At 36.9% G+C, this 11,551-nt stretch overlaps 1 protein-coding gene across 2 annotated transcripts; it reads right to left on the bottom strand.

Moving 5' to 3' along the window:
• Positions 1–2,786: 2,786 nt before the first annotated feature.
• Positions 2,787–10,929, bottom strand: LOC106150476 (T-cell leukemia homeobox protein 3). 2 transcript variants are annotated; one of them, XM_013523328.2, is made up of 3 exons: positions 10,405–10,929; positions 6,535–6,751; positions 2,787–3,343 (listed from the first exon to the last, which is right to left on the bottom strand). In XM_013523328.2, the coding sequence occupies exons 1-3, from the start codon at positions 10,841–10,843 to the stop codon at positions 3,127–3,129; spliced, it is 873 nt and encodes a 290-aa protein (XP_013378782.2). In that variant the 5' UTR covers positions 10,844–10,929; the 3' UTR covers positions 2,787–3,126. The 2 variants fall into 2 exon arrangements, with proteins under 2 accessions (XP_013378782.2, XP_013378783.2); XM_013523329.2 differs by having other exon boundaries at positions 3,185–3,488.
• Between the last annotated feature and the right edge of the window lie 622 nt (positions 10,930–11,551).

The raw sequence follows: 11,551 nt of genomic DNA, 5'->3' as shown, positions 1-11,551 counted from the left end.
TGATAGCTATCATAGGCCGTAATTTGTTTTAGAGAACACTTACCAGACTCGGGTAGGAAAAAATCAAATCTACTTGGGTAATACCGTAGTACTCAAACTTTGCCGAGATACAGGGAATTCGATTAACATGTACTTTTAGTACGTGAGTTGAATGCGGACAGGTTTGTGGTGACACGTCCCATTGGAAGGCATACTTTGAATATGCTCCTTACGTCGAATGAAGTTTAATACGTTTTAGTTGATGCAACGTAGTTTTGAGATGCATGAATATTGAATGTTGGAGATTTTTCTAAATTTCCCTTGATACAAAAATTCCACAAGTAAATCTATTTGTTAACAGGGCAAACATGTCTTCGTTTAATTGTACTTTCATGCGAAGCGGCCTGCGTGATGTCGACATAAACGCTGAGGGAAATAAAAGTTGTATTATATCAGGTCAACAAAAAACTTAATCATCAAATCTCTGCTTGATTCACACATCGCTAGTCAATATTTGTCTTTATCACAATCGTAAATTTCCTCCTGCCATGTTGAATCTGTTTAAAAAAAGAACAGGCACCTTATTAAGTTAACATCGGATAAATAATTCAATTATCTATAACCCAGAAATCATGACTACCTCAAATAATGATGTAAAATCGAATGTAATTTTTTCGCAGACTATTTATTACAAAGTCATTCGTCAGTGATTGTAAAATCGCAGCGTAATTATTTGAATAATAATTTTTATGGCCCTAAAAACAAGAAAATGCGTTTAGGTTCATTTCAGGATTTCACAAAAACATAAATGAAGAGATACTTACTTATCATGCTCTGCCGTAACTGAAGCTACACAGCGAAAGACGTATTTCACACATAAGCCTAGTAGTTTCTCTTAGTCCGTTGACGCAACTGGACAGCGTAAAAGGTGAAAGCTAAGTACATTATTTATAGCAATAAGTCAATTCTAAGTATCTGAAGTGTACAGCGTGTTTATTGAAAATGCAATATCCTTGCACCGACAGTGCAGCTTAGACAAAGTAAAGGCGACCAAGGTAGAATCATGGATTTTTAGAAATCTCTCATAAACTCAATGCTTTCACCGATCCTATAAAACCTTAATGAAATAACTCTGATGTTGAATTAGTGTAAGGTACAGTAGCAATTGAATTCTCCATATATTAGCACTGGATCTGGTCTGTTTCACGGCGCTTATCACTTGATTAAACTTCAGGCTCAAAAGCGTTTTCCAATACTCTCTGTTTGGTAATTACATTGGTTGTTCACTTAATAGATCTGCAATCGCTACCCAGCCACAAATTACCGCAATTAATTCACCGATAATCACTTTTCAAATGAACTGACCCTTGTATGATGATTATGTATTGTTTGACTACCACCATTTATTCTATTGTGCATGGCAGTGTTTGAATAAATGATGCGTTTGCAATATCTTGTCCCTAGAGGAATGAGAAGCTTACCACAAATCGTTAGGGCTTGTACGTTTTCAGCTAATAACCTAAGATCGGTGTTCTAATGGATAATATTGAAAAAAGTCTATCCCTCAGGTCGTCGAAAAACCCAGAGCCTTATTTCTCAGCAGGTGCAACCATGCGCACAAATTCATCTACTGTTAAAACAAAAGTCAGATTAATTGTCCATTAGGTTGGCTGATGGTCTAAATCATCGCCAATAAGATTAATTGATAGCAACGTTTAATCTTCATTCTTTTTCAGAGTGGGTTGATAGAATATTAAAGATTTAGTTCACATCACTAACGCATACTTCCCATGTACATTATATTGATGTTATGTTTCCTCTCTGAGTCAAGCTTCGGGTTGCTTTGTCGTTGCGCTGCACAGAAGAGTTAACAATGCGATCAGGACGAGGCCTTGTGCAGCTTCTGAGCTTTGCTTCTAAAACCTGGCCACAAGCTTGATTTGCTGCGATTATGTATATTTTATTTCACTGACTTGACTACAGTCTTGTTCGATCAATCCATTTTATTCTTTTAATTTGTTTTGTAAAGTCGTCTAGTGTGAAAGAATTAAATATTTAATTCCATCTGTTTCGTTGAACTTCAGAGTATAATACAGATGCACATTATTATATAATGTTTTTAATAACATTTCCGTATTTATTCAAGCTAATCCTTCATTCAGTACCAGTGTATCTATTATTTTTTAAAAAGAAAGGTTCATAACGGCAACTAAATACCAGGACCTCTGTTAGGGGCGCATTGCTAATAGTCATAATCTCAATATGAGAAAATGATCATTCTTTTTTTTATATATTTTTAAAGCAAAACTAAATATTTTAAGCTTGGTTAAAATGAACTAAAATAAAAGAATATTAATCATGTATTAAAATATATCTCAAACGTGTCGTTCGAACAATTGGAATATTCAGTATTTGCATCAAGTGCCTCCTCATTAGAACTCTGTGCCTAAAGATAAGGTCATAAGCAATGTCGCAAAAGGTGTTGCCCTCCTCTTTGTTGTGACCGAGGAAGCGCCATTTGTTCAAATTAATGGAAAAAGTCACTTCGCTTTAGAAGTTCAACAGTGCTTTTTATGGGCGTCCGCAACACGCGATATATCGTTCACAAACTTTTTTTGAGGTTGTTAATTTTACAATCAATGAAGATAATCTCACTACAACAGATTGTTAACCGGATGTAATTATATTAGATTAAGATTTCAAACCCTAAAACTGCAATTTCTTTTAAAGTAACAACAGCTTTATGGATATTGAAAACGGACTGAAAAGTCACACACACACACAAAGAAAAAAAATAAAAATAAAAATACACAAGAAGGCAACATTTTATTAAAAAATGAAAAAAGAAACCAAAAATTAAAGTTATTTTTATATAAATATTTTTTGTCTCTCTCACTTTTATACAGCTAAATGTCATGAATTGCCCGTTGCACTAGGTCATAAGTCTCGCCTCTGTTTATGCAAGGAAAATCAATTTCAATCCTATAACTAAATTTACAATATACACCCGGCCATCCACACTTATAAATCCCCGTCTATCGATAGAATAGTCTCATGTGTGTTCTCTGCAATATCATCTGTTACCTTATTACTCTGATAAAGATATAGTATATTGTCACCGCCAGAACGCTGTCAGCGCCTACATATTTAAACCAAAGATGGAGAGTCGTGATAGTTGGGCCTGTCTTCGCTGTTTTCTGTCTCGGCCCAGGGCTGCAGATTTTGCAGAGCATGCAGAGACGCGTTGCTAAGAACGAGGGGGTCCCGCGTGTCATATATGGTCTTTGATGCTTCTGCCTGGAGACTCATCATGAAGCGGTTTGCTGCTTGTCGTTCCGCCTCCCTCTCTTCTGCAGTTTGTCTCCTGGAAGAGCAGAGGAAAGTCCTTGTTTACAAATAGAGTTCCAAATTTCACCGTCCTGCATAATATCTAAATTATGAAATTTTGGTTCGTCATGTACATATTGACTACATGATGCTCTGAATCTCTTTCCTCGTTGGTTTGTCGCCTACAAGTATAAAAAGAACAAATGGCTTACTCTAAACCTAAAAAAACACGATTTCAAAATAATACAAATATATGGGGCGTGCACCGCAGATGCAACCTTCTTTTATCTAATGTTTATTTTACCGACAGTTATTTCATTCAAATGGTTCGTTTCTACACCATGTGTTGATTTCTAATTCAGAAATAAACGCGTCATGATTCTAACTCAGGAAAAGAAGCGCTTCTGAATAATTGAATAGCTATTCAAATCCAACGAAAGCAGTATTTCCGAGTTCCCATGGGACGGCTTTGACGCCTGAATTAGATTTTGAAAGGATAATGAAACGGGACTTTGTGCCTCATAAAATACTCAAACGGCTTTTTAAAAGACAAACACTCTTACTCCGACAATATTTCAACTGTTTAGCAGAATCCATTCATTAGTCATTTCGAGCGTCCCAGAAGCGGCTATTTCGCGGATAGCCTATCAATTTTCATTCCAGTTGGATTTCCGCAGTGACACCTCTTTAATGAAATAATGATAGCAATATATTAGTGTTCTTTTTTGTAGGTACTTCTGATGCACACATATCGAAGGCAGGAAATAACGGTAATCGCAAATGAAAAACTAGATGTGACGGTCGAGAGGAAATAAGGGAACGATTAGATATGATAATATCAATCGTTCTTTGACTAATCATCACCGTAGTCTACTATGACTTTAGTGAGCACTCTGCCACAGTGGATTTAATTAGCACACTTTTTTCTTTTAAATATAAATATCTTTTTATTCATCGTGATTTACCTTTGTGAAGACCTATAAATTCACCGATAAATGTCAGATGATGTAACCATTTCAAAACAAATACAAATATGGCGATTCTATAATATTCAATGTCAGATATTTCTCTTATGTGTTGTGGCCATTGCTGATTCAGTTATGACCGGGTAATTTGCTATTTAGAAGAAAGGTAGTGGCTATTTTGAAAACAGAGTAGACCTGTATTTGACGAATGCAATTTGGCAAACGAAACAATTATTTTGCATCCCATGACCAGATATCAAGAAGTAGTACGAGGTCATCTACAGGCAGTTAAAGTAGTTTGAAAAGATATTATTGTGATTTTCTTTGGGCGATGCCTTAAAAGCTAAGCTGTAAAAGCCGCACATTTACCTGATCTAATCATTTTGGCATCAAGGTGATTTAAGCAAAAGGCCATTAGCGTATTAAATATTACATACTTTCATCTGTCACGAGCAAAACGTGAATGAAGACAAGTGTTCGAGAATTTTTTCATGGGTCGTCAAGGCGCCAATTGAACGAATGATTAATATCGACAGCTTCTGAACTCTCGCTACGAGTAGTAATCCAAACGTAACGTATGTAGTCCTTCAGAGTAGATCATCGGTAAATACGGGGCGATAAAGCCATGATAAATGTTGGAACCCAAGCTGATGTGAAAACTACCAATAAGGAAACACCTTTTCGTCTCGCAGCTACAGACGAATTACTGTGTAGTAGCACATTAAGGAAATCTAAGCACTCACCAGCCAGTAAATTCTAACTGGAAACGCCAAACATCGTGTTTTATATATCGGCGAAAACATACACAGTAGTAATGAAAAAAAGAAAGAAAATTCATTTCTCTCTGCCTAGTCTGTTTGGAGTTAGAATAGCGTATATTTTCCACCCACTATATTCGTGTAACGGCGCTTTCTTTCCATGAATATCCGGACTTTGCTGCACAGCTAATAAATTTTTCATTGTTCTCAGACTCGGCGCACTTAATTAAGAGTAATTTAAAAGCAAAATGGTTTCTAAATTAATTTACAGACAATAAGCGAGACCCACGAGAATCTTTGTTTTAACTATCGTTTTCACTTCAGAAATAAGATTGTTCCAAGTTAAGTCCCATTGCTTCAAGTCTTGACTAAATTCGATCAAACAAACCGTGCACTTCTGGGTAGGCTTTAAAACATTCCCAGAAAACTGACTGCAATCACTTAAGACGGCAACCAACACCTGAATAAAACAACAACAAAAAATCCAGAGTGCCCTTTTTTAACGCTAGATAATTCTGTTAAAACCGTTTCACGTTGTTTTAAAGTCAGTCAGTTGAGTTTCATCAAATATTTCCCCGAATAAGTTAAGCCATCCTGAAAACCATTGCTAAAGCCAACATGCAGTATCTTTTCGCATGCACCATAAAACCAGTGTTTGTAGGCTCTGTGTGATTTATGTGCATTACAAATAATAATTTCTTTAATTTGACAAGTCTATTATATTCATGAAAAATGAAAGAACAATGTCAACCGTAGGAACAAATGGTTCTGTCACCTTTCCTTTCCCTATCACTCTTGTCAACAGAACAATTTACATTTCTAAGAAGCGTTCTGCCCTGGGGCAGGTACTATGAACGACACTGTCGCAAAAAAGTGCCACAATTGATTTATTGAACAACTTAAGGAAATGTTCTCATTTGCTTTTCTTGTGATTTATCTCTACTTTTTTTGACTGCCTTACTAATCAAATTTATGTGTATTAATTATATCCTGCGTGTAAAGAGGGTGCTAATGACACTTCACCCATCACCCCAGCCCCACACCTATTCAAGGTGCCCGCACCCACGACCGAGTGAATGGAACTCCACTGGGAAAGCGCGCACCGAGAGCTGGACTATTAATGCTTTTAAAGAGAGAAATTTATGCGTTAAACGATGAGATCGGTCTTTATTACTTTAAAACGGCATCGAACTCCACACAAAGCAGCGGGGTGCTTTACGTTATTTCAGATTAAACACTAATATGGCGGGCAGACTGGCATATCTCTTCCTGTATGTTTTTTAATATTTTCATGTGCGTGACTTGATACCTCAATTTAATATCTTATTTTGAGATTAATTTTGGAGTAGTGTTATAATTTGCTATAAATGGCGTTAAACAATGTTTTTTTAGATTAACACACACACGCACGCACACACACACAGAGAGAGAGAGAGAGAGAGAGAGAGAGAGAGAGAGAGAGAGAGAGAGAGACTGGAGGGTGCATTTTTTTTTCTTTGCCCTACCTCCATTTTGTCCGTCTGTTTTGGAACCAAGTTTTAACTTGTGCGTCCGTCATCTTAAGAGCTTTAGCCAGGGCCGACCGTTCTGCTGAGGCCAAGTACTTTTGTCTGTGGAAGCGTTTTTCTAACTCGATAATCTGTAGTCTCGAGAATGACGTCCGTGGTTTCTTCCTTTTAGGAGGAGTACGGTTTTGGTAAGGGTGCCCAATGCGTCTGGTGACTGGAAAAACGGCAAAAAATACTTCGATAAATTGTGATGCTAAATTTTTCAATAGTTGACAACATTTGCAAATTCAGCAAGACCGTTCTTTTCCTTAAGTATTGCATATGAGATAATTCTATTATTAGTATATCATTTATTTTTAACTTAGTATTTTTATCTTTTGCTTTAATAGTTAACGGCTAGTTGTATTTATTATTCCATTTCATAACTGTGAAAAGCATTTTAATTGAAAACAGCGATCGAGCAGAACACATAATGTGTACTTTCCGTTAATAAATTATTAGATATTTGAGCGTAAATTTATGCAGGTATGTAAGCATTATTAAATGTAATCATCTGCCCATTTGCAGGAAAAACAACGCCAAAATAGTAGGGCTGCACGAAAAAGGATAATTTAGAATCACACTTTGCTATCAAAAAGACTCAATTATGTACAACAGGCGTAACAGATGGAGCCCTTAATTATGGCATTTACGATTGGATGTGGGATAAATCGACAAATGATCATTTTACCTCGACTAGAAAAGTGAATAATCATAGCAAGCATTTGATGCACTCCTAAAATTAGTTTCTTTCACTCAGTTTGCGGGAAATTAAGAGAAAAATTCATCCAGGAAAAATGTGAGATGAGAGACACACATGATATATTTGTTACATTAACACATTGATGTAAGTGGATAATTTGTAGCAATTGTTTGTATCGGATGTAAAACAAATAGAGTTTGATATATTACAATTGTCAATTGAGCGAGATATGTGCATTTAGCAAGCTACTGTTGAAGGTTTAGGTCAGGCGAGGAAATGTATACATTTGCTGTCATAAAAAATTACCGTAAAAGTAGCAAATTCACAAATTAAAAGTTCAATGGCATTTATTAATATATGTCAACTATGAGTTGATAAACGATTTATCAAATATTGACCAGATCAGCAGTTTTAACTGAAAGAAGGGATATTCTTCAATGGAATTGTTTTGAAAAATCTTTATGCAATTCATTTACTGATGAAGAATACAAATTTACGCCGGCAAGGGATCATGCATATTACAGAAAGTCGTTATGAAAGATACTCGTGAAAACTGCATTTCTATATCAATTTTATTATAAGTTGGGGAATGTCTAGTTTTGTTTAAAAAAATTAATGAAGTTCTCAGTCAGCACCAACTACATGTATATTTCTAGATATGAAATTCGGCGGGTTTTATTTGAACCTGAGATAAACACAGAGTTTTTAAACAGCCAGCTTGTATACAGCTTGTACACGTTTTTAGTTGATAAGATTCTACACGTTTTTGACTGATAGAATACAATTTCTCATTTAAATTTTGTCAGTAACTGAATACTTGGAACTATCTAAATTTAAGGATAAAAACCCGGCAGAAATTATTTTGTCAATATGGATTCAAGTAGGTGGGACTTACTTTTTTATGAGGGCAAGCCTTCTTTTTATCACAAAGGTTTTATTGTTAACACATTCAATATAATACCAAGACCACGAACAAAACATAAAATATTAAAATGCACTCTTATTTCCCGTTTCCTTCAAACCCTCTAAGTATAATCAATTCAACAACTGATGAGTGTCAACGTTACGTGCAAAGAATGTTACATACTCTCGTACTCATGTCGACACAACAGCTATTAAAAACGCATTTTGTATGAACTTTAAATAAAATAAACGTCTATTAACAAAGTGTCATCTTTACATCTGCGGGTATCCGTTTCATCATTTCATCATTACAGCGGAAAAAATTAATATTAAAAACGACTTAATTTCAGATTCCCGTGTCGACTCTATAAACTATTGCCGCTACCGTTGAGTCCGGTTTCTCACAGTGCGATAGAGTTCTTTATAAAAGGATAATGCCACACGACAAAGCCACGATCGAGGCATTTTCAGTTACTGACCAGTCGACCGGCCAGCTCGCTGGTTTAGTTGGCACATCGCCGGCAAGCGTCACCTAAGTTCAACTCGCCAGGCTCTCCTCAGAGGTGACGCAGCAGATGGTCAGTTTGCAGTTAGCGTCTTTTGTCTTTAATAATTGAAATGACCTGTCACCTTCAGCGTAATACTAAACTGATTTACTTCCGCGGGCAGTGCGTGCAGCCTCCAGTTGGTGTGTACACGGTGTAAAAGTGGTCAGTGCGTAAAGCCACTTCTGAAGTATCTTCTATCAGATATTGTCTAAAATAGCTGTGGCTTAATTCACAGTTTTTATTAATTTCACACTGTCCACAGCTCTGACTTTTATTTGACCAACATATTCAAATAGCTTTGCACTTAAAGAATGTTATTAAAAGAGATGCCTTGAAGCAGAGCGAATTTGTAAATGCATGTTTTACGACAAAATTGCCCGAGACGTTATTCTACCTAATATTTCCAAGAAGCAATGCGGTAATGTTGCAATAATAGATTGAGTGTTTATATTATTATACTAATATTATTCCATTTCAAACAAGAATTGCCCGAGAACACGAGTAGCAAAAATAGCGCGGCGTATGTAGATGATCCCACATTCCTGCCACGCGTTGTACCAGTCTGTTGCAAAGACGATGAATTGAAAAAGCCTGGAGACCACAGTTTATGACAAGTTGTTCAATGATATTGTCTGTTGGACATTTTTCGTCAAGTGGTAAAAACGTAGCAGCTGTCTACATGTACGACTATGCTGAGAATGCCGAGGCAGCCCGTGGACGACGTGTACTTGTAATCTACGATAACTTCTCCATAATCTATGAGACATTGCCTAGACACTCGTTTATGCAGTGTACAAATAGGCCCACTGGACAGAACAAACAGTTTATAGAATCAAGTTTATTTATACCCCATACATTCTAGGCCGAATTTCACCAGACACACCAGTTCGAATAATTAGTTCCCCAAACAAATATCGCTCAAAATTCAATTAAAAGAGAGCGCTTGATACATTTAACCTTCGCTGTTCCAAGTCTTGGGAAACCGATTTTCACATGTCCCTGTTTATTTGAGGTCTGTCGCGATACCATCGGCTTAAATTAATGTTTTCATCAGGTTTCGACATCGTGTATTGATTGCCTAAATGGAATGGCAAAAATACAAATCTTCTCACGACATACAACTTTGAGAAAGTTAAAAACAATATTGTCTAAAACTCCATTAAACGCCAATTTTAATGAAAATTAATTCAGCCTATAGCATATGTTAAGACGCTGGCATAATGTTTGACAAATTTCCATTGCCGTGTGTGAGTCTTTTATCTTATTCTTTAAATTCTCCAACTAGTATCGCTAAGGGCATTAAATAAAATAAAAAAGTGTTATAATTTGAATGCGTCTTTTTTTTTCTCTGTGGGTGAATACTCTGACAAGCTATAAATTCGTGGTTGGTAGGAATTTTTCAGGAAGTCTTCTTGCCAAATTATCACTTTTAAAATGTTTTAAATCTGATTGCAATACGATAACAACAAAAAGCATGCTGTTTTGCGACACAAGTTCATAATAAGAACCGTCTAAAACCACATATTATGCTGTAATACAATATCGCAATCCCTGTAAAATCTTGTGATAAAACGGTATTACCTATTAGGCGATGTTTCAGTTTGATACCCTTTGTGCAACACTTGCTGGAGTTAAGAAAGCAATTTGCACTTGTTTGTGAAAAGTTGAACTTACTTGTAAGTCGGTCTTTTCGAGCTTCCATCCAGGGAAACTGAAGAGACGGAGGGAGGTGACCCATTGGGATTGCAGGCGGCCTATGTGCAGGTACTTTGATAATGCCATTGACTACCACACCCCCACACCCACACCCAGGGGACGGACACGGAACACCACTGAAGAAGGGTGGCAGAGACGTCGGCACGTACCCCGGCAAGGTGTTGGGTAGACAGGCGTGGAGACTGGGACCCGGAGGAGCCGGAGAACCGGGCTGTGTTCGGGTGGCTGGCGAGGGAGAGAGTTCGCGGCTATGGCGTGTAACGTGAGATTCTCCCAGAATCTTGCTAATGCTGAAGGACAACTGTCCAGCGGGGCCCCCACGCTCCTCTGTCCCTGAGCTTCTCGTACTCGGAGGCCTTGGAGATTGTTGCTCCTGTTTTGTGCCGATGTCAGTCATCTTTGTGCTGTGTATTCACTGCCTACAATCGCTCTCGTACTGAAGCTAGATATAGTTAAACAGTCACTGCCACAGCTCAGTCATGAATCAACTATTAAACACAAATAGGCTCAATCTGTCAAGAGTCTAGGCATGGGTTTAAGTCGCTAGCGCTGATTGGTTGCAACGGTCTGACGTAGCACAGAATAATTCTACATCTTGTAAAACTAACATCTCAATGATATTTTCTGAATAGAAGATATAATTCCGGAAGAGAAGAATGAAGAATACTTTAAGATGAAACTGATATTAACATATCAATATATGTAATAGCGTATAACTATTAACACATTTTAACTAATAGTTTTGGGTTCATGCCGGTAAATGTTATTTTTTAATGTGGCGTTTGCTGATTCTTAAAGTGCGCTTTTGATTAAGAAAACTAGCTAACGTATTGAGATTGCTTCGTTTAAACATATTATTGCTGTTTTAAGACGCTCTCAGAGGAAAATTCTCAAAAGACCAAATCACTTCTAGCGATGGCAATTCTATTGAAAGACAGATGACCATATTTGTTGCAAAATGATTGTATTAAAGATCGAAAATAGGCGATTAGTTCTTGAAATTTCCTGTCAGTGTGAAACACGATGTGGGAATTCGACCGTCGTAAGTTCGTGACATGTCTTATTAGATCTCTGACACAAGACTAACCCTAAGGACAAAACAACG

The sequence above is a fragment of the Lingula anatina genome, chromosome 1 (assembly GCF_051362555.1).
Source record: "Lingula anatina isolate TDL-2025a chromosome 1, LinAna3.0, whole genome shotgun sequence".
Classification (NCBI taxonomy): domain Eukaryota; kingdom Metazoa; phylum Brachiopoda; class Lingulata; order Lingulida; family Lingulidae; genus Lingula; species Lingula anatina.
The sequence above is the reverse complement of the archived record's forward strand: the minus strand, read 5'-3'. Positions and strand labels throughout refer to the sequence as shown.